Source organism: Pseudochaenichthys georgianus, chromosome 15, assembly GCF_902827115.2.
Source record: "Pseudochaenichthys georgianus chromosome 15, fPseGeo1.2, whole genome shotgun sequence".
NCBI classification, from domain to species: Eukaryota; Metazoa; Chordata; class Actinopteri; order Perciformes; family Channichthyidae; genus Pseudochaenichthys; species Pseudochaenichthys georgianus.
Window position 1 is genome coordinate 5521521 of NC_047517.1, and position 24006 is coordinate 5545526.

General features: G+C 45.0%; 1 protein-coding gene across 1 annotated transcript; it reads left to right on the forward strand.

Annotated features, from left to right (window-relative positions):
• Window positions 1–1110: 1110 nt before the first annotated feature.
• On the forward strand, window positions 1111–23716 carry pcca (propionyl-CoA carboxylase subunit alpha). Its single transcript, XM_034100859.2, has 23 exons — window positions 1111–1219; window positions 2623–2700; window positions 2846–2893; window positions 3360–3428; window positions 3587–3700; window positions 3916–3969; window positions 6163–6294; window positions 7064–7100; window positions 7316–7394; window positions 8086–8188; window positions 13874–13968; window positions 14713–14863; window positions 16661–16804; window positions 17029–17103; window positions 17242–17310; window positions 18075–18150; window positions 18255–18468; window positions 19315–19417; window positions 19690–19788; window positions 20040–20093; window positions 21162–21302; window positions 22390–22467; window positions 22724–23716. The coding sequence occupies exons 1-23, from the start codon at window positions 1166–1168 to the stop codon at window positions 22790–22792; spliced, it is 2136 nt and encodes a 711-aa protein (XP_033956750.1). The 5' UTR covers window positions 1111–1165; the 3' UTR covers window positions 22793–23716.
• Window positions 23717–24006: the final 290 nt, after the last annotated feature.

The window sequence follows — 24006 nt, forward strand, 5'->3', positions numbered from 1 at the left end:
GTAGTGTCTTCTGCCATCCTTTACTCCGAAAAAAGATTTGTTTCTCCGAATCGAAGGGGAAAATTACAAAAGCATTGCACACAATTTAAACCAATCAATGTTGTGTAATTAACAAGGATAATCTGGTGTTTTTTAGTCGATGAGTAGTGCAGATATCTCTGTAAAATCAATCCTCAGTAAGGGGAATATTTACTTCCGGGTGTACAATTCTCCGTTATCCAATGAGAATGGACGCTCTCATTGCCTTTAAGGGCAGTCGACACAAACGAATGCCGTGCTTCCATGATCGTCCATAGAAGCATATGGACATCCCGGAAAGCTGAAAATGGACGCTAAGGGCCCCCCCCTTGCTGAAAATTGACTCTAAGGCCCCCCCCCCCCTTGCGTTGGAAAAAGTCGGCAGGGGACTTGACATAACGTCAACATAGGCCGACCTGGGAGTGAGGATGTGTTGTGATCACAGAGCCTGCCGAGGCTATAAATGACTTTGATTTGTTGTTTAAATAGGGGGCCTACAAAACCATCAGCCCCAGGGCCTGTAGCGACCAGAGGGGGGATATATCCAGTCTCTGATAGTGTTACGATATTATGAGAGTGCTCTCATACTTGTTTGAATCTGAAATTGTATATATTTATATAAATATATATATATAGGCCTAAATATGTGTGTGTGTGTGTGTGTGTGTGTGTGTGTGTGTGTATGTGTGTATATGTCCTGTCCGCATCTGTAGCCTGTTATTGTCTCATTATACAGCACTGTGAATTAATTAAAAGTAAATATATAAGTCATCATGAACACAGTTCTGTCCATCAGAGTGCTGCTGTGCCTCCTGTCATCATTAACGGACGTCTCTTTAAAATGACCGCTCAGAGGAGAGGATTTCTAATTTCTCTAACCGCCTGCTGCTTCCCCTCCTCTCTCCTCGGTTCCCCTCCTCGACTCCTCCGCTCGCATCTCCTGAGGTCGGGACTAAGACACGAGGATAGGAGTCGAAGAGGGGAATTAGAGAAATGAGAAAGGGCCTAAGACAAATTAGTTACTATACTTTTCAATAAAGTTAAGTTGAAAAAAATGTTAACGGTGTTGACGCCTCTCTCTCCACCACTCATGTCTCTTCAAAACTATTACGTCATCACGTCAGTCTGTGGGTCTCAGTTTGGCAACATGGCGGCGCACAGGCTCTCTCCATCACTGAACAGACTGCTGTTCGCGGTAAAGGTGAGCAGCTTACAGGAGTGTGCAGAGCGCGAGCTTCGTGGACACACAGAGAGAGAGCCGTGTGTTTGCTGTAAGCACGCAAGCAAGGCGGCAGCTGTTAGCAGAGTTCTTAGAATGCTAATGACTGGTGAAGCTAGCACAGTCCTGAAGGTTCTTGAGAGATAACGCCACATTGCTATGCTAACATTAGAAAAAAGTTTGTTATCAAAGCTTGACAGGTACATAATGGTGTCCTGCGTTTATTGAGTCAAAAAGAGAGTAACGTAAAGCAGGTGTGACTTTGACTCAGACAGAGGCTGCGGGTCACGCTTGCGCGTTACGTCTGATCCGATGCAGCTGAACATAAACACACATTATACTGCCCTGTGTAAACCTTTGTACATGTTTGACCTCGCTGCATCGCTTACAAGAGTCCAGACTGTTGCTGCAACGTGTTTTTATTTGACTGCCTCCTTTTAAAAGGTCTCATGCTTGACCGGGTCATCCGAGTAGGGGGCCCTCAAGTAAAATGACTGTTTGGCCCCTCAAACAGGTTTTCTGAAAAAGTTAAACAAACCCTTTCTTTAACCCAGACATAGCATGAATTCTTCATTCTAACACTGACCTGCATGCTGAGGTAGTCATAAGTCAGAGGGTTTTTGCATGTTCAAGTTAATCGTTCCCATGTATAAGTGTATGCAATCCAAAAATATAAAGGCATTTTGACTGTCTATCTCTATATTACTCTACAAACCACGGTGCTTCAGTTTGGATACAAGCTGTACTTTGTAACAAGTGTTGTGTGTGCCCAGTGTGTTTTTCGCTCAACAACCAGTACTTGTGCATTACTCATTAAGTGGCGCTGTAAAACTGTAGCTTTTGCATCAATTCACATTCTGTTTCATAACAATATAAAATGTTTATCATATATATTTGTCGATCTTCTTTCTATCGCGTTGGGGCTTAGTCTATATTTATTTAAAAATATATATATATATTTTTCACTTAAAACTTTGAAATGAGAAAATCTATTTGTCAAACATTCACACACGAGGAATATAAATAATACATACATACATATGCATACAAATCCTCATCAAGTTTTGAAATGATCTTTTTATATATATATATATATATATATGATATTATATTTTGGGAATATCGCCCTGAACTTCATTGAACAAGAAGGGAAACAACCATTATACCATTAACCAGCCTAAATAATCTGAGAATAAAGGTCGCTTTTCTCTCAACATTTTTACATTTGTCAAACATATTCAAATAGAAGGTGATAAACAGAATCAGGAATGGTTCTGATGAAATCATCCACACCCTTACACATATAATTAAAAGTAAACCTAATTGTATATAATAATGAAAATGTGTAAAAGTCGCTGAATATGGTGTATCTTTTTGTTTTGTAGTATTCCTCATTCCAGTCCAGATGCTGTGCAGGACACTGCTACGCTCACTACTCCACCGTCTCCAGTCCCAGTGAGAAGGTAAACATCTGTTCTCTCATCAGCAGCTTAACACTGAAGAGACTGTCCACATGTGATATTGAGAGGCAATGTCTTGCGTTTGACATATATGTGTCTGAGACAAGTAAAGAAAGTGAAGAAAGTCCTAATCTGTTTCCTTCCTCAGACCTTCGATAAGATCCTCATTGCCAACAGAGGAGAGATTGCTTGCAGGGTAAGAAACACACAGAGTTACTGTACATTAACATACCAAAGTCTTACTAAAGCCTGACCTGGCACCACTCCAAAATAATAGAGGAACTTATTTATTTAAACATCAAAATGTAAGGTAAGAACTTGCAATACAAATACGCAATTAATAAAGATAATTTTATAAACATAAAAGTAAATGAAAATGTCAAAGTAAAATAATTGTCACATATCGTGCACATTGCACTACAATATATCAAATGTATATCACAATAAAGAGATACCTTGGTGTGTTATTAAGATATGAATGCAGAAGTTCACCGTTGAAATGGTTTGGCTGCTGATAGTAAAGGGAATCCTTTTGAATATTTTTGACCACAAACTTTGTTAATAGTTTATTTCCATGTTAACACATTGCAGCCAGTACCTATACATATCACATTGACTATAGAGTGAAGCATGAGCGTTAATGTTATGTGTTTTCTCATCAGGTGATCAAGACATGTCGCAAGATGGGCATCCAGACTGTAGCTGTCCACAGCGACGTGGACTCCAGTGCTGTGAGTCCCCCTCTGTTCATCCACTGTTAGGAATCAGGGTGGAATATGAGGAAATGTTAATATTGTATTTCCTATGAATTCGTCTTTCTGAAAACTGTTGCAATGTCCTGATGCAAACAAACAACTGTCTTCATCTTCCCTGTGCATGTTGTATCTAGGTTCATGTAAAGATGGCTGATGAGGCGGTGTGTGTTGGCCCCGCCCCCACCAACAAGAGCTACCTCAACATGGACGCCATCATGGAGGCCGTCAGAGCGACTGGAGCACAAGCTGTAAGCTTTTCAATCACACTTAATATGACACTATATGACAACCATAGGAGATGTGCAATAAGTGTTCTGTACTTGATGAGCATGATCATAGACAAAATAAACAGATCTATGGTTGCATCATCAATGTGCTGAGAGGATCTATTGAAAACATCCTTGGCTTTATACAGTATGCTCACAGCTAAGGATTTGTGTTTGCAATGTTCCCCTCTGTAAAGGTTCATCCTGGCTACGGATTTCTGTCTGAAAACAAAGAGTTTGCAAAGCGACTGGTGAGTAATGACTTATTTCCTTTAATGCATCCTTTACTACAACAAGTTCAAAAAGAATGAAAGACCAACAGCTTTAACTCTGATTTATTCAAACGGTCTTTGAACTACACTGAACAAAAATATAAATGCAACACTTTTGTTTTTGCTCCCATTTTTAATGAGATGAACTCAAAGATCTAAAACATTTTCTATATACACAAAATAACCATTTCTCTCAAATATTGTTCACAAATCTGAAATAATCTGTGATAGTGAGCACTTCTCCTTTGCCGAGAGAATCCATCCCACCTCACAGGTGTGGCATATCAAGATGCTGATTAGACAGCATGATTATTGCACAGGTGTGCCTTAGGCTGGCCACAATAAAAGGCCACTCTGAAACGTGCAGTTTTGCTTTATTGGGGGGGTCTGGGGGGGGTCCGAAAACCAGTCAGTATCTGGTGTGACCACCATTTGCCTCACGCAGTGCAACACATCTCCTTCGCATAGAGTTGATCAGGTTGTTGATTGTGGCCTGTGGAATGTTGGTCCACTCCTCTTCAATGGCTGTGCGAAGTTGCTGGATATTGGCAGGAACTGGAACACGCTGTCGTATACGCCGATCCAGAGCATCCCAAACATGCTCAATGGGTGACATGTCCGGTGAGTATGCTGGCCATGCAAGAACTGGGATGTTTTCAGCCTCCAGGAATTGTGTACAGATCCTTGCAACATGGGGCCGTGCATTACCATGCTGCAACATGAGGTGATGGTCGTGGATGAATGGCACAACAATGGGCCTCAGAATCTCGTCACGGTATCTCTGCATTCACAATGCCATCAATAAAATGCACCTGTGTTCGTCGTCCATAACATACGCCTGCCCATACCATAACCCCACCACCATGGGCCACTCGATTCACAACATTGACATCAGAAAACCGCTCACCCACACGACGCCACACACGCTGTCTGCCATCTGCCCTGAACAGTGAAAACCGGGATTCATCCGTGAAGAGAACACCTCTCCAACGTGCCAGACGCCATCGAATGTGAGCATTTTCCCACTCAAGTCGGTTACGACGACGAACAGGAGTCAGGTCGAGACCCCGATGAGGATGACGAGCATGCAGATGAGCTTCCCTGAGACGGTTTCTGACAGTTTGTGCAGAAATTCTTTGGTTATGCAAACCGATTGTTTGCAGCAGCTGTCCGAGTGGCTGGTCTTAGACGATCTTATAGGTGAACATGCTGGATGTGGACGGTCCTGGGCTGGTGTGGTTACACGTGGTCTGCGGTTGTGAGGCCGGTTGGATGTACTGCCAAATTCTCTGAAACGCCTTTGGAGACGGCTTATGGTAGAGAAATGAACATTCAATTCACGGGCAACAGCTCTGGTGGACATTCCTGCTGTCAGCATGCCAATTGCACGCTCCCTCAAAATGTGCGACATCTCTGGCATTGTGCTGTGTGATAAAACTGCACGTTTCAGAGTGGCCTTTTATTGTGACCAGCCTAAGGCACACCTGTGCAATAATCATGCTGTCTAATCAGCATCTTGATATGCCACACCTGTGAGGTGGGATGGATTATCTCGGCAAAGGAGAAGTGCTCACTATCACAGATTTTTTCAGATTTGTGAACAATATTTAAGAGAAATGGTTATTTTGTGTATTTAGAAAATGTTTTAGATCTTTGAGTTCATCTCATGAAAAATGGGAGCAAAAACAAAAGGGTTGCATTTATATTTTTGTTCAGTGTATTTATGGTTTATTTTATTCTTAACAGTAATAATTGCTATTTAGGAATAATAAAACATTTTTGAGAAAAAGCACAGGTCATGATTGTTAGTGTTTATGAAAGTAAACAATCAGCATGCAATAGCACTTGATGTTTGAAAGAATCCTTCCTCGCTCAGACGGCACATATGCATCAGATCTATACTAAGCGTTTTATCTTGCTTTAATAAAGGTATGTTGAACTGTGGCTTGGAATCACCAGACTCAAATGTAGTAGTGATCAGCTCGGTAGCTACCTAATGAAACATGGACAATAAATCCTGGTATTATATTGAATCCTTTTTGAGAAAGGTGGATGATAGATTTGCAGTGTGCAACATAGTGAGAGCATTATGCTGGGAGTCTTTGCTCTCTCTGTGGTATCACCATAAGTCTGATCCGCCTACTTTCATGGTGTTGTTATTTGTCTTGCTAGGCAGCAGAGAACGTGGCATTCATTGGTCCAGACACCCATGCTATCATGGCAATGGGAGATAAAATTGAGAGCAAGCTGATCGCTAAGGCTGCTGAGGTCAACACCATCCCAGGATATGATGGAGTCGTCAAGGTATATGCAGCAAGTGCAGGAGATCCAAGCTCCTTCCTCCCTTTACATTTACAATGTGATAACATTTACTAGATTTTTAAAATCAGGATTATTTTTTACAGACAGTGGACATTAGTCAGATGTTGTTTACTTGTGCCATCATGTGCCGCACCGCACTCTGATGCAGACAAAGCAAGTGTGAAATATGTTTGCTCAAGGGTTGTAGAGATATCAAAACTCGGAAACACACACACACACACACACACACACACACACACACACACACACACACACACACACACCACACACACACACACACACAACACACACACACACACACACACACACACACACACACACACACACACACACACCACACACACGTACTCACAGGCAGACAGACATTTCAGTACTCACAGGCAGACAGACACACAGACATTTCAGTACTCACAAACAACCTGAGATATCTAATCAAACCACAGTACACAACAACAGTTTAAGCAAGAAGCTGCTTGAATCCTGAAACAATCATGACAGTCTGGTGACAGTTCAAAGCATTGATGACATCCATAGTTCATCATCCGTAATAATAATAACCCTCCTCTCTCTCTCTCTCTCTCTCTCTCTCTCTCTCTCTCTCATCTCTCTCTCTCTCTCTCTCTCTCCCTCTCTCTCTTCCTCTCTCTCTCTCTCTCTCTCTCATCACTCTCCTCTCTCTCTCTCTCTCTCTATCTCTACTCTTCTCTCTCTCTCTCTCTCTCTCTCATCTCTCTCTCTGTGTGTGTGTCAGACTGCTGAGGAAGCCGTGACGATCTCACAGCAAATTGGTAAGTGTTCATCATTTGGCACGCTAAATGCACGAGATTTGGTGCACTGCAGCTCACAATCCTGATCACAAATGAAGAACAGGAGATAATAAAGCCCCTGAAGTGCCATTTTGTGTGTGTGTGTGTGTGTGTGTGTGTGTGTGTGTGTGTGTGTGTGTTCACTCGTTCATATGCATCTTTTTTGTGATGTTGATTTATCTTTTTCTTGTTGCTAGGCTACCCGGTGATGATCAAAGCTTCGGCAGGAGGAGGAGGGAAAGGGATGAGGATTGCCTGGAATGATAATGAGACAAGGTGTTGTATTCCTGTGTTTCTGTCACGCCTTTTAAACAACAATGTCTTTTTTTAATCCCTTCATCGATGCTCAACACTGAAAGCTGATACAAACTCTCAACTTCCTGTAGACATGCATTGACACTGCGTAGGAGGAAAGTTCATAGGCAGAAGAAAATAAAATTGTCAAACTGTCATTCCAGAGAAATGGATTAGTTATGCAACAATCCTTAGACTTTCATTATGTGAAGAAATTGCTCTGCTCTTAACTACTTATTAATAAATCAGAAATTGTATTGCTTAAACAACGTGGCAGTTACTCTGCTTCCACAACTACTGTTCAGTCTGTGTCACTCAAAAGACTTAAACCGCTAAACCGCAGGGCCAAAACCTTTCATTGCAAACTGTAGCTCAATCACTAATACCACATTTAATAATTACTCCCGCTACTCTTTGTGACTTGGTTCTACCTCACCTTACTCTCCTTAAGTTGTTTCTACAGTTAATATCTATTATTACTCCTACTCTTGAAATACCTGCTGCTCCACTTTCTACTTCCAACACCTCAGCTACTCTTCTGACCTACTGCTGTCATTAATAAGTCCTCTTTACACTATTATTACTACAACTACTACTACGCACAACTGGAGAGACTGCTGTTGTATTTCCTACCTGTAATTCTGATGCATCTCCTGTTTGTGTTCTGTCACAGGGAAGGTTTCCGCTTCTCGTCTCAGGAGGCAGCGTCCAGCTTTGGAGACGACCGGCTGCTTATCGAGAAGTTCATCGACAACCCCAGACACATAGAGATACAGGTAAAACTAAGGTTACCGACTGTAACCACAGCTTCTATGAGTAAATGGCGCAGCCCTCTAAGGCTATCGCTATTGGGTAATCCCCCTGCGCCCCCGCGCAGCACTGAAACACTTGTAGTCCACGCCCACCCGCAAGGTGGGCCCCACCCTCGGGCCTCCTTCCGGTATAAATAGGAAGGAGGCCCGGCAATCTGCTCCCATACAAAATAACTTTTCTTCAGCTATTCGTGGAGCCAGTGGGGCCCAGCGCTTACTCACATTTACTCATAGAAGCTGGGTTACAGTAGGTAACCTCAGTTCTATTTCGTATAGACTTCGCCCTCTAAGGCTATCGCTATTCGGTTATGCGAAGCATGATGTAGTCTGCGCCCCACTGGGTCCGTCCAGCCCAGAGGAGACATATGCCTGCGACACAGCCTCACACAGCCAGTGTGACAGCCGTTGTGCAGACAGAGGTTGCCCGATCGAGCGCTCTCTATAATGCACAAACAGGCGCTGAGAACGCCGCCAGGCCGCCGTGTGCGCCACATAGCAGGCCAGCGCATGCACAGGACAGAGGAGATGAGACGTGGCTTCTTCCTCCGACCTGTGAGGAGGGGGGAATAAGCCATTCAAGGTGATCACTCTTGACCTAAAAGAGTTGTGATGACCTTAGGCATGAAGCCGGGTTAGGGCGTAAAACAGCTGAACTGCATCTGCTTGGATCCGGAGGCATGACGGAGCCACAGAGAGAGCAGACAAATCACTCACCCTTTTCGCTGATAGAGCCAAAAGCAGTACTACTTTGGCTGAACACAGTTTAAGTGGAACCTGGTCTAAAGGTTCAAATGGGGCTTTGCTTAGTGCGCGTAACACCAAAGTCAAATTCCACTGAGGCGCCAGTGTGCGTGACACAGGTCTGAGTCTCAATACTCCTCGCATACAACGGCTGCTGCGTTCTGCGAGCCCCTCTGTTCAATTCGCCGGGAATATCCATTGCTCTGATGGAGAGCAACGTGTGTGCGTGCCCAGAACAGCAGCCGCCTGGCTGCGTTCAGAAGCTGCGCAGATCGTACTTCTCCCTGGCGATTGAGGTAGGCTGCTTCCAGCCGTGGCCTATTGTCTGTGCAAATCAACACATGTTTGATTGTACAGCAACGGGGCGACTCCCCCGTTCTTTTCCGAGATTTAGAAAAATAGCGGGAGTATTAACCGCGCAAGACACTGTTCCTGGGATGACAGGAGTGTTTCTTGTATCCCATGAAACTGCTGGGGGGGAGAGGCTTCTCTGTGATGTGCCGTAATGGTCGTAATGGTGACGAGCCACGCCATCGCCGCCGCTGCCCGTGAGGCAAAAGGGCTGCGAGGGAGTTTCCACACACTGCATTTCACTCCGTCTCTCATCATGAGGCGCGTACACGCCCAGAGGATGAGAGGTGTGTGTATGGTGTCCACACGAGGCGTTATAATAACGGTGCTCGTGGATTTATTATGACTGTGTGTAGGAGGCATATCTGGGACAGAGGAATGCCGCGAGCTCTGCAGTTTATAAACCAATAGGTTAAAAACAGCCGGCTTCTGCAGCGAATGAACCACCTCTGGAGACTCCAAGGGGAATCCCCACATGACCAGCTAACGCCAACGCCGAGCAGCTGCGTCACGGAGAGGGCTGTGCGGGTTTGTGACATGCCGGAGGAGAGCTGTCAGTTTCTCCACTCGCTGCCGCGAGAGCCGCGCTCTGCTGACTGAGTTTAATTCCACTCCCAGATAAACGTTTGTCTGAGAGGGAAGAGGACCGCTCTTCTTCCAATTTATTATGAAACCCAGGCTTTGACAGATGCGATACGAGATGCACCGTCTGTAAATCAATCAATAAATGTTTATTTATATAGCCCAATATCACAAATGTTACATTTGTCTCAGTGGTCTTCACAGTGTGTACAGAATATCAGTATGACAATACGACACCCTCTGTCCTTAGGCCCTCACATCGTACAAGGAAAAACTTCCAAAGAAAACCCAGTTTAAAGGGAAAAATGGGAGAAACCTCAGGGAGAGCAACAGAGGAGGGATCCCTCTCCCAGGACGGACAGACGTGCAATAGATGCCGTGTGTAAATTGAAAAGATAATACATTTGCAACATAGGTAGTCCAAATGTTTGGAAATGCATGTGTGTATAACAGGAAGATGAATCCACGAGGATATCCATCCAGGACCGATGATCCAGGACCACAGCCACGACTCAAGATCCAGCGCTCGCGATCCAGGACACAGGACCGCAGGATCATCCATGACTCCGGATCCCAGCGTATATAGACACCAAAAAGAAAGACATGTGGGGAAGCTGGGTTAATCGGAACATGAGAGTACACAGGTATAGACAGAGAGAAGGAAGAAGTAAGATGTCCCCCGACAAACTAAGCCTATATCAGCAAAACTAGGGGCTGAATCTAATCAGCCCTAACTATAAGCTTTATCAAAAAGGAAGGTCTTAAGCGCACTCTTAAAAATGGATAGGGTGTCTGCCGCCCGAACACAAACTGGAAGCTGATTCCACAAATGTGGAGCTTGATAAGAAAAGGCTCTGGCTCCCATTGTACTTTTAGAGATTCTAGGAACAACCAACAACCCTGCATTCTTGGAACGCAATGCCCTAGTAGGACAGTAGGGTGTAATGAGTTCTTTAAGGTAAGATGGCGCCTGCCCATTAAGGGCTTTGTATGCGAGAATAAGAATTTTAAATTCTATCCTGTGTTCTATAGGGAGCCAGTGTAAGGCAGCCAGAACAGGAGTAATGTGGTCCCTTTTCCTAACTCTGGTTAGTACACGAGCCGCAGCATTTTGAATCAGCTGAAGCGACTTGACTGACTTCTTGGTACTCCCTGATAATAAAGAGTTACAATAATCCAGCCTAGAAGTAACAAATGCATGGACTAGTTTCTCTGCATCGTTTTGAGGCAAGATATGCCTGATTTTTGCAATGTTACGTAGATGGAAGTAGGCGGTCCTTGAAATTGATTTTATGTGGGCGTTAAAGGATAAATCCTGATCAAATATAACACCAAGATTCCTTATAGTCTCACTGGAGGCCAAATTAATGCCATCCATAGTTAGTATATCTTTAGATAATTTGTTTCGTAGATTCTTCGGGCCAATTACAATAACTTCAGTTTTGGTCGTGTTTAACATCAAAAAGTTTAAGGTCATCCACGTTTTTAAGTCCTTAAGGCAGTCTTGAATTTTATTTAGATTAATTTCATCAGGCTTGATTGATAAATATAGTTGAGTATCATCCGCATAACAATGAAAGTTTACAGAATGATTCCTTATAATATTGCCTAACGGAAGCATATATAATGTGAACAAAATAGGTCCGAGCACTGAGCCCTGTGGCACTCCATGGCTAACTTTGGTTTGCGTTGAAGATTCATCGTTAACACGTACAAACTGAGAGCGTTCAGATAGATAGGACCTAAACCAGCCTAAAGCAGTTCCCTGTATGCCAACTAAGTGCTCTAGTCTTTGCAATAGGATATCATGGTCGATAGTATCAAATGCAGCACTGAGATCGAGCAGAACAAGAATAGAGACAAGTCCCTTGTCTGAGGCTATTAGAATATCATTTGTGACTTTAACCAGAGCTGTCTCTGTGCTATGATGTGTTCTAAAGCCAGACTGAAAATCTTCAAATAAATCATTGTTTTTTAAGTAATCACTGTTTTGCGACCGCTTTCTCAAGAATTTTGAGAAGCGACTTCCTCCCTGGAGCGAGCCAGCAAATAGCAGGTCGTCCAGACGAGAACACACTCTCATCCCTCCTCTGTGTAGTGGCTCCAGCCTTCTCTACACAAAAAATGCGAGGAGCCAGGAAATATCCAAATGCTATTTCCTGTGTTTCGGGATGATGGGTACGTGGAAGTATTTATTCCTTCAGGTGGAAGTGAACCAGTCGTCCTGGTGAACACATTTCAGCACCTGATTTTCTTCCCCTTGAGGAACCCTGGAAATAGCCTCTTTCAACAGGAGTTCCTGCAGCTCGGATTGGAGCGCAAGAGCAAGACATAGCTGTATCCCATTGAACTGTGGGGGGGGGGGGAGAGGTGAACTGCAAGGTGTAGGCTACCCTCTGCTGATCAGCCTGCTCATCCATCTGTCCATCAGACACACCCGCTGCCACTCTGAGAAAAACTCTGAGAGAGGGCGCACATGCTCGCGATGTGTTTTTGGTCGTCATGGTGACGAGCCACGCCCCTGCCGCCGCTGCCCGTGAGGCAACCCAAGGTGTGCTTGGACCGAAAGTTAAAACCAGCAGGCTTCTGCAGGGAGCCCTACTGTCTACTTAATCAACAGATTAGTGGAAGCTGGCTTAATTACCGGCTCTGCTTCCTCAGAGGCTCTCGCGGAGCAGACCAGGAGCGGGGGAGCCTCACTCCCCTTTGACTCGCCGCCGGGAGACCCTGTCTCTGGGGTGGTGGGGGAGCGGAGACGTAGGACGGAGCCCCTGCAGCCACCGAAGGGCGAGTCTGATGCAGAGGCGGTTGCTGTGGGCGTCTCTCCGCTTGCGGCCTCCTGTGGCCGGCGTGGACACCGCGGCTGCTGCGGGTGTTGGTGCCGCTGTGGGCGCTCAGCAGGCTGGAGCCAGCTGTACATGCTGGCGAATGCCGTCCGCCTGGTCCGCGGCCGTCTTCATGGACTCCACCATGGCGTGGAACTGGGGTTCGAACAGCCTGTCCGGGCTGATTGGAGCGTCCAGTAGCACTTTCCTGGCTGTCTCCGTAACAGACGCCTGCTTCCGCCAGAGGTGGCGCTGGATCTGTGTCACCCACGCGGACATCCTCGCCTGGGAGACAGCAACGGACGCGCACAGAATGAGCGCCGTGCTGGCCGCCTTGCTGATTTCCTCTGCTTCGGTGGTGGACCGCTCTACCAGTGTCACCACCGAGTTGGAGAGCAGCGCCCCAGGGACACGAGGCCCCCGTCCGCGGCTCGTAAGCCTGGACGGGCCAATCGTCCTCCTCGGCCGCAGCAGCAAGAGCGTCCACTCTCCGCTTCCTGTCGCCCGAGGGGAGACGGGCGCAGTGTGTGCACGCTACCTGCTGGTTTAGAGCCGCGTACGCGTGCGCTGACCCCAGGCAAGATTCGCATACTGCTTTTATCTCTGCTGGTCATAACTCATTATGAACCCAGAGACATGAGGGACAATCACGGACGCATGTGTTGCTCATGATGATTCTCAATTGCTATGCTTCAGTAACTGCTGGTTTGCTGAAGAAAAGAGGGAGCAGATTGTCGGGCCTCCTTCCTATTTATACCGGAAGGAAGCCCGAGGGTGGGGCCCACCTTGCGGGTGGGCGTGGACTACAAGTGTTTCAGTGCTGCGCGGGGGAGCAGGGGGATTACCCAATAGCGATAGCCTTAGAGGGCGAAGCCATATACGAAATGGAACCAGTGGGGACATGTTGCTAAGAACAGTTACCTCAGGACCGGTCTTAGGTATTTAGGTTTTGTGTTTTTCTTAAGCTAAACAAAGTGTATCAGATCAGCTTGTCACAATGCCGAAGACGAGGCTGTTTCTCAGAGAAACTCATGAACTTTCTGGAGATACCTCGTTAAATAAATACATCATTAATGCAGCAGAAATGTGAATCCAAATCTAACAACAACACACAAAAAATGAATACATTCCTATTTCCTGTCTGTGTTAGGTTCTGGCTGATAAACACGGTAACGCTCTGTGGCTGAATGAGAGGGAGTGCTCCATCCAGAGGAGGAACCAGAAGGTGGTGGAGGAGGCTCCCAGGTTAGTGAGGAACTGCTGTTTGTATGTCAGGCCAATGCAACTGAACTCATGGTCTTACACCAGAGTCACCTAGTGCTGCGTACCGGTACGCCGAACCGGTACTGGACTTGTAAAAAGTTTCGGTTCAAGTCCGGTTAAAACCGGAACGTCGGGAACCGGTACTTGGACTCGCAAAAAAACTAGCACTTACGTATATTCTGGTTTCTGTGGTTATTTAAACATTCCCTGATAAACGTTATTCAGTGTCAATAAATGAGTGCTAATCCCAGTGTGCTCAGTGTACAACATCACATGTAATTTCACCTTCGATTCACGGTTTGAAAACGTAGCACTTCGCCACATGCTAATGCTAACCGGAAGTGTATAATGTTCAGAATAAAAGTATTAAGTTAATAGTGTGAACTTCCGTTTTTTTCAGAATAAAACTGATTTAAATTAAATAGTGTATTTAATTCAAAATTACGCCATATCAACATTGATTTTAATTTCTAACAGTATGTACTTGAGTCCGGACCTGAACCTGAATGTGAGTCCAGGTACGCAGCACTCACAGCCCGATAGTGCAATACTTCAAAATGTAATGCAAAAGGGCAGACAGCTATCATGTTGGAATGCTGCCACATCTGTTAAATAAAAGCACAAGGAGTTTTCTAGTTTGTATCCAAAAAGATAGGAGGTTTGTAGAACATTAGGCCGTAGAATATGTCACTCTAAGTGTAAGTGTGTATTGTTGTTTGTCTCCAGTACCTTCCTGGACCCGGAGACCCGGCGGGCGATGGGGGAGCAGGCGGTGAAGCTGGCCAAGGCGGTGCAGTACTCCTCCGCCGGCACCGTGGAGTTCCTGGTGGATTCCAAGAAGAACTTCTACTTCCTGGAGATGAACACAAGACTGCAGGTCAGTGATAGGCTGTGTGTGACTCTCCCTTTTTTTAACAAGAACTAGAAGCTCTTTTTCATGAGTGTGTGTGAGGGATAAGAAAATAAATACATAAACAAGAAAAACACATATAGCATATAGATATAATCAACCAACACGGCTCTACTACACCCTCCAGTGGTGAATGGGGTCATATACAATGGAGGTTAGTTCATCTCTCTCTCTGTGTGTGTGTGTGTGTGTGTGTGTGTGTGTGTGTGTGTGTGTGTGTGTGTGTGTGTGGTGTGTGTGTGTGTGTGTGTGTGTGTGTGTGTGTGTGTGTGTGTGTGTGTGTGTGTGTGTGTGTGTGTGTGTGTGTGTGTGTGTGTGTGTGTGTGTGTGTGTGTGTGTGTGTGTGTGTGTGTGTGTGTGTGTGTGTGTGTGTGTGTGTGTGTGTGTGTGTGTGTGTGTGTGTGTGTGTGTGTGTGTGTGTGTGTGTGTGTGTGTGTGTGTGTGTTTTACGAATACAATAGTTTTTTTATGGACAACTTTACCATTCAATCTCGTCCAACTGATCTCACTCCTCGGCTCTTGGTAGTTCAGGCATTTATCAAACCTGGCAACTCCGGGCTTCCTTGCAGCTGTCAATCAAAGTCCAGTGGCTCCGCCCCAAAGTGCCAGAAACTTTTCACCCGCGCCTAGACAGACTCCGCGAGCGAGTGAGGCTGACACTCCCGCGAGGGAGCAAGAGGGCTGTCTCTCTCATGAGCGAGTGCATAGCCGCTCGTTTAATCTGCGTGCAAGGGTCATTTTATGCGCGTGTAAAAGCACATTTTCCGCTCGTGAGTAGCTTGTTTTGCGCGCTAGAATATTGACCCAAATCTGACTCCATAAATGTCCCACTGTCTGGCTACCTGCATAAAGTCAAGTGCTCGGCGAAATGTCGCTCCTGTTTTCATTGAAACAGCTCCTTATATCCGTTAGACGCAGACTCATTGTTCCCACTAAAGTAGTAGGGGTGGGTGTAATAAGGAGGCAAAGTTGACGTTCGTGTGTTTCCGGGAGCATATAAGGATGTATCTACGATGTTTAAAATGTTTAAAAGATATGTGTTGAGAACACGGCGTGCGGAAATATACGGGTCGTGCTGCAGCTAGATTTGCCTGTCCTCTGTAAGAAGGTGTCGGCGACTGACATGCAAGGAAGAACGGCTGTTCCAACTTTACCGACTTTATTAACTTCCAGGGTAGTGAATTGAACATGCAATTGTAGGTGTGTGGTATATCTTCGTGCACGGACACGCATGTTCCACAACACACAAACTGAACAACACACAATTTTCCAATCGCTACCGGTGTCCTTGCGATAACAAGAACAAGTGCACGTCACTGATGCAATATGGTTGAGACCATTTGGCCTTATTCTAGAGGGGTGCAAGGAATAGTCCAAGTAGTGGGGGAGTTTTATACAATATGTTTAAAAATAAAGATAAAAAGTTATTGTTTAATGTTTTAAGGAGGTGACGCTACTCAGCCAATCAAATCGGTGCAGTCAGTGAGTCAGCACGATAGATTCAAACACACACACAGAGACGAGACAAGAGGAGAGAAACGGTCTTCATTTTCTCTTACTGGACCTCTTTGAAATGCAATTGAATACCCCTGCATTATAGCAACAATAATAATAATAACAATCGCAATAATAATTGGGAGGGGGGGCGCGGCTGTTCTGTTCTCTGAGGGGAGGCTCACCTTCCCACACTTTGAACACCCCTGGTACAGACAGTACAGAGATTACATTAGGCCTGAATCTCCTCTGTTTAACCTTTGACCCCAGGTGGAGCATCCAATCACAGAGTGTATCACTGGCCTGGACCTGGTGGAGCAGATGATCAGGGTTGCTAAGGGTTACCACCTGAAATACAAACAGGAAGACATCCCAATCAACGGCTGGGCCATCGAGAGCCGCGTCTACGCCGAGGTGAGTGTGAGACGTTATGATCCTGGTGTATGGGTGGATTCTGAGGAGAAATTACTATGTCGTAATATTTGAACATTTTTTAAACATGTGACAATGTTTTTAATCTAAAATTGGAGTTAGGAGGATTAAAGGAAGTTCATTTGTTGTTTACATAACATTCTGCTAAGAGTGTGATTCAGTCCTTTCCATTGGTTCATCTGTTTCTCTATTGTTTGTTCTCTCAGGATCCCTACAAGTCTTTTGGTCTCCCCTCCGTTGGCCGTCTGTCTCAATACCAAGAGCCCCTCAACCTCAGCAATGTAAGAAGACTCGACCATAACCCACTGACACATGAGAGCTGAACAGAGGAGCATCAGACCCTCCCTCAGAGTCTGTACTTTGTGGTCTTCTCTCCCACACCACCCACTAGTCTGACCATCTTCTCCTCGCTCCATCAGGTCCGTGTGGACAGCGGCATCCAGGAGGGAAGTGACATCAGCATCTACTACGACCCCATGATCTCTAAGGTGTGGGAGTATTGGATATAAATGGATTTGTAAACGGTTTGTTTCTTATTTTTTAGGAAAGAAAGACTATGAAATTATGATTTTGCAATAATTTCCTCTGATATAATAGTGTTATATCAGTTATAGATCCCAATTTGGGAAATGATTTTGTCCCAGCAGCATGTAGGTTAGATATGCACATGAATTAAAACAACAATAATTAAACAAAAAAGTCAATATATACCAATAGTGAAAGATATACAATATATCTATAGAGTATCTATTGAATACACAATACCAATATACAGAATGGAAGGCAGTGTACATTGTCATTAAACGGTAGAATAAACAGTTCACATTTGAGTAAGCAGAATAATTACAGTTTGAAATCAGCATCCTCCAGGTACCCCAGAGAACAAAGTGTACAGAGACGACGAGTGAGACGGTGCTTTAGAGGAGGAGAAATGGGTGGGGCACAAAGAGCAACTCAAGACGCTATGGAGCGGCCTGCTGGCCAGAGTTCAGTTGTTGTATAGACTTAACGCTGTGTGTGTGTGTGTGTGTGTGTGTGTGTGTGTGTGTGTGTGTGTGTGTGTGTGTGTGTGTGTGTGTGTGTGTGTGTGTGTGTGTGTGTGTGTGTGTGTGTGTGTGTGTGTGTGTGTGTGTGTGTGTGTGTGTGTGTGTGTGTGTGTGTGTGTGTGTGTGTGTGTGTGTGTGTGTGTGTGTGTGTGTGTGTGTGTGTGTGTGTGTGTGTGTGTGTGTGTGTGTGTGTGTGTGTGTTGCAGTTGGTTACATATGGAGCTACGCGAGCAGAAGCCCTGTCAAAGATGGAGGACGCTCTGGACAACTATGTGATCAGAGGTACACACACACACACCTTCACAGAGGTCTGCCAAGACACAAAGACACTTTTTAAATGTGCATATGTGTCTTCCTGTAGTGAAGTTTGGTCACTTTCTCTCCAGGTGTCACCCACAACATCGCCCTCCTGCGGGAGATCATCACCCACCCCCGATTCATCTCTGGTGACATCACCACCAACTTCCTGCCGGAGGTCTACCCAGAAGGCTTTAAGGGTCTGCAGCTGGGGGCCGACAGTCGCAGGGAGCTGCTGGCGTCTGCTGCAGCGCTGCACATCACCGCTCAGCTGCGCTCCCAGAGGCTGCTGGGGGACCTCAGGTGAGGGCCACAGATCCATGGGGGGGGGGATCCAGTATAGGGCCTAATCTGCTACCAGAGGTGGGAGGAGTTACAAGTAAAAGTCCTGCATTCAAAATGTTCCTCAAGTGAAAGTAGAAAAGTATTCTCATCAAAATATAGTGAAAGACAGTAAAAGTAGTCGTTGTGCAGATTGGTCCATTTCAGAATAATATATATGATGTGTTTTATAATGATTGATCATGAAAGTGTTCTCAAAGCTGGTGAAGGTGCAGCTAGTCTGAAGTACTTTGTAGACTGCAGGGTAGCTGGTGAAGGTGCAGCTAGTCTGAAGTACTTTGTAGACTGCAGGGTAGCTGGTGAAGGTGCAGCTAGTCTGAAGTACTTTGTAGACTGCAGGGTAGCTGGTGAAGGTGCAGCTAGTCTGAAGTACTTTGTAGACTGCAGGGTAGCTGGTGAAGGTGCAGCTAGTCTGAAGTACTTTGTAGACTGCAGGGTAGCTGGTGGATTCACTCCAGGTGGAACTAAAGTCTGACTCAACACTTGGTTATATTTCACATCATTCATCTGTAAAGTAACTAAAGGGATTAGATACAGTGGAGTAGAAGTACACCATGTACCTCTGAATACTAGGGTAAAAGTACGAAGTAGCAAAACATACTCAAGTAAATTACAAATATCTCCAAATTGTACTCAAGTACAGTACTCAAGTAAATGTACTTTGTTACTTTACACCACTGTCTGATACACAGAGTCCATATTTCTCACCACGTTATCAACATAGCCAAATGGAAAACACTGACTGTCACTGAGCCTATTTCAACATGGAGAGATCTCTTATTGAATGAATCTTCATCTGAGCTGCAGGGTGTCCTCGGCCCCTGTGGAGCTGAGCCGCTGGGACCTGGTGGTGGAGCTGGAGGAGGGGAAGCACTCTGTGGAGGTCACCAAGTCAGGGAATGTTTATACTGTGAGTATCTAATAAGCATCCAGGGACAAAGGAAATATCTAACATCTTTGTTTACGACAAACGAGTGTCCCTGAAGCCCGAGGATAAGAAGGTCACCATCAAACACGCATGCTAGTTCACGTTTGTGGGTTGTCATATAAAGCATTATCATGTTATCAACTGTGTCCAAACCTGAGCTGCAGAGGATGAGATGAAGAACATTCAGCATGTCACCGTAGTCTTCATCAGTGTGCATCTGGACACCTCTCAGTAGACTGTCTGTGTCTCTGCAGGTGGAGGTGGATGGAGAACAGGTGGAGGTCAGTGGACTGTGGAACCTGGCCTCCCCCCTGCTGCCACTCAGCATCAATGGCACACACAGGATGCTACAGGTAACACACACACACACACACACACACACACACACACACACACACACACACACACACACACACACACACACACACACACACACACACACACACACACACACACACACACACACACACACACACACACACACACACACACACACCATATCTTATTTACCACACAGAGCGTGGTGAGGGCTGAAGAACCTATAACAGATGAAACTTTAGAGACGTCTGATGCAGTGCTGATGATCTGTTGTCTTCTGTTTCAGTGTCTGTCCAGAGATGCTTCAGGAAGGATTGACCTGCAGTACAAGGGCACATCGGTAAGATGTCGACACACACTTTAATTGTGTATCAACTAGGGCTGTGTCAGTCGATTAAATCGCACATTTTTGATCTGTTCTAAATGTACCTTAGAGGGATATTTTTCAAGTTTTGAATACTCCTATCAACGTGTGTGTGTGTGTGTGTGTGTGTGTGTGTGTGTGTGTGTGTGTGTGTGTGTGTGTGTGTCCAATAGTCTCCGGTGTGGAATAGACTGTATTCTAAACTCGATGCGCTCTGAAACTACGGGGCGGCCGAGGACAAAAAATGCACACGCGTTAATCACGTTAAAATAATTAGTGGCGTTAATTTTTTTGTATTAACGCGTGAACTTGAACTTGACAGCCCTAGTATCAACACTTCATCACACAGGCTGCTGTCTCAGAAGGCGTTAATGCAGAGTGTAGTGTTGGCTTCCAACTCTCAAACACAGAGATCAAAGGTCATTCTAACCTCAGCCAGAGGCCTCTGAGGAGCAGGTGGGGGGCCGGAGGGTCTTCAGCGATGACGAGAACCATGGGTGGGAGTTGTGTAGCTATCATGTTGTTTTAAGATAATGTTGATTTAAATCTGTCATTAAGTTCCACATACTGGTTCTTAACTGAGTCGTATAAGTACTTGTACTTATACTTACTTAGTATAGCAGCCTACTGATCAATAGTATGTGAATGATTACAGTGAATGTATGAACTCCAAACAAAGGGGTTTACGATGAGATGAGCACATACAACACATCAGTGGCTCGGGGGGTAAAGGGGAGTCCAATCAGAGGAGCAGCGGTTCAATCCAAGTTTCCATTGGACAAGACACTGAGCCCCATGAACGCTCCAATGAACACATTGTTGGGAGGTAAAACATTGAAACATAAACAGTAGCTGTTGACTTTAGCTCACGTTCTCTGCATGAATGTGTCGTAAATGATACTCATATAATCTCATTAAAAAGTAAAGACTTTATGTACAAATTGTCCAGGGACCATGTGCTTCTACATTCTACCTGGTATCTGCCGAGACCTGCAAACAAACACACTTTGCTCTGTGTCTCATCCTCTGTATTTCTGTCTCCAGTTTAAGATCCGTGTTCTGTCTAAGCTGGCTGCAAAGTTGAACTCCTACATGCCAGAGAAGGTTCCAGAGGATACCAGCAGCCTCCTGCGCTCCCCCATGCCGGGCACCGTGGTGGCTGTGTCCGTCAAGCCTGGAGACACGGTAACACATGATGAGCTTTACACACCGGCAGCCACAGTGGACGGTTCTTATTTGTACCCGGGGTCACCGGACTGATCCGTGTTCCAGGGTACACTGCAAACTGCCATGCTCTGTGACCTCTGTCTGTCCTTCTTAGTTTGGCCTCTGAGTTCCAATGAAAGGAAATATTGATGTTAAAGCATAAAGTGAAGTTTTACACAAAAGTGTGCTTCAGTTTTGACTTGCCCTTTTCCTGTTTCAACACGCACAAATCCAGCTCCATCAAGACATGTCTTTCCCAGTTGTTTCCCTTTTTAGTCGGCCAACTGGAAGTTAGCATCTCAAGGGCTGCCTCGACAAAGAGCAACGGGATATTTCCATTGCTTTTTAGAATATTGCATAAAAAAGGATTTGTGGCAAACACGTTTTACTTACACATTTTGTTCAGCAGGATAATCTACACATATTAAAAAAGACTTGTATGATTCAGTGCCTTGCTCAGGGGCATCACAGGGCCCAGAAGGTGAACTGGGAGCTCTCCAGGTACACTCATATTTGAGGTCTGGTCACCGACCCTGAGACCCACAGTCCAAGCCCCTACTGACTGAGCCACTGCTAAGCTAAAGGCTAATGTTGGGCTTGTTCACATTTTTCCACAACATAATGAGACCATCTCTTCAGCTTGTGTCAATGACTATTTCAGGCATCCAACCAATAACACAATCCCAAAAACATTGACTTCCAGACAAGGGAAGTGGAAGTATTTTTTTAAAGATGTATATACAATATATTGTTTGGAAAAATCCCATTTTCTTTTTTATCGAGGGACGCCTTGCACTTCTAGTGCCCAGGTTGGCCTTCAAAAATCTGTCATCACTCACCGCTCTGTTCAGCCATGGGAGTGACAGTATTAGCCGAGGCAGCACTCGGCTAATGTGGATTTCACTTCACGGTCGCAGAGTGTACAAGGGGCTTTGATCAGTGTTTGTAATGTAGCTGCAGACTCACAGGGTGGACTGGAACACTACTCAGCCATTGTTCTTTTTGACTGAAACTGTGTGTGTGTGTGTGTGTGTGTGTGTGTGTGTGTGTGTGTGTGTGTGTGTAGGTTGCAGAGGGTCAGGAGATCTGTGTGATTGAAGCCATGAAGATGCAGAACAGTCTGACTGCTGCCAGGGGCGCAAAGGTAACAACATGAACAGTGACAGAGAACTAACAGTCATCATTGTTCGTAACTAATCTAGTTCATAGATTATAAGGCTTGTTGCTAAAATCAGTGGATCCCTACTCATGAATATAAGGTCCACCAAATAGTTGCCAAAGTGATAAATGATCAGGTGGAGAAGATTTTAATGAAACATGTAAAATATTAACATTCTGAATTGGCCTAATTTTCACCCGTGTGTGTGTGTGTGTGTGTGTGTGCGTCTCCTGTCCTCCAGGTGAAGAGTGTGCACTGTAAGGCGGGGGAGACAGTGGGAGAGGGAGACCTGCTGGTAGAGCTAGAATAAATCTTGACCTTTGTCGTGTGACATCATCACCAGGAAGAGCCTTACCCCCTCTGAGTCCTCAGAGGAGGATCCACACTGGACAATAACAGACGCTCCATCATGTTGCCAGTGGTTACTCTCCGGAGCCCCCCCCCTCACCACCATGACTCAGCAGTCTGCTCCACATGTAACACTAACCCTGCAGCTGCACACAGACCTCCTGTACATCTGGCCATGCTTCTGTTGAGTGTGTTTTCTAGACCTGATTGTTTGTGTTGTTTTTGGAGTCAGTTTAACCACATTTCAAAATATTGTCCCGTTTCACCTTCATGCTGTTTGCCTTGCAGATAGTTTCAGTTATATGCCAAGGTTTTTATGTCTGCTTCCAATAATATGGACTTGGCCCTTTGGTGTGTAAGCTGCTCGTGACTCTTCCAAATGTTCTTTTTCTTTAGACATTTTAAGAGACCGATATCTCAATTACAGTAAAGATGCTGTGCTCATTCTTCCAACTGTAACTGAATGAACTGCTAAATGAACCGTTAGATTTAGACTGGAGAATGTTCTGGTTTCCATCCTGTGCTCTGGAGTCAGGTTTCCTGTTGTGGGGGGGGTCCATTTGTCTCCATGGTGCAGGTCCAGCCTTGATCAGACCTCACTGAACCGGAGTATTTATATTACAACCAACTTCCATCTGTTAAACAATAATGTGACGACCAGTGATGATTTAGGTTAGGTTTTCCTTATTAGAGACAGAGAGCACTTTTGCAAACATCTTTCATCTGTAATTAATGTAATAGAACTTTGATTAAAAAAATAAATAAATGAGATTAATATTTTCTATGAACCATGTGGTGTCCTGTGTTAATCTGGCATAAAGTGTGTGTGCCTAAAAAGCATATATAGGAAATAAAGACTCCAATAAAGACTTTTCTGTTTCCCACATTTCTTTTTAAAGGCTCACAATAAATAAAGTTACTTTTGAACTTACTGTAAAACAAGCAACACACCTGTTCCCTCTGTCTCCATTGAGAGCTTCAAAAAGCAAATCAAGGTCTTTGATCCTCAGTAGATAAAGTCAGTCATCCTCTTTGGGAATCACTAATACTTTTATTTTGTTGCTGCTGGTTTGTCATCTTCTCTCAACTGACTTCCACCCGGTTTGGTTCTCCCATTTTTAATCATTTTTTATTTAGTTGCATAAAAAGAACACACTTTGTAATTTCTCATTTGTT

Bases quoted from the DNA above. Each gene is read 5' to 3' on its own strand.
- pcca (XM_034100859.2), top strand. From the start codon at position 1,166: ATGGCGGCGCACAGGCTCTCTCCATCACTGAACAGACTGCTGTTCGCG. The intron at 7,101-7,315 runs GTAAGTGTTCAT...TCTTGTTGCTAG, and splicing joins GACGATCTCACAGCAAATTG to GCTACCCGGTGATGATCAAA. The intron at 19,789-20,039 runs GTAACACACACA...CTTCTGTTTCAG, and splicing joins GCACACACAGGATGCTACAG to TGTCTGTCCAGAGATGCTTC.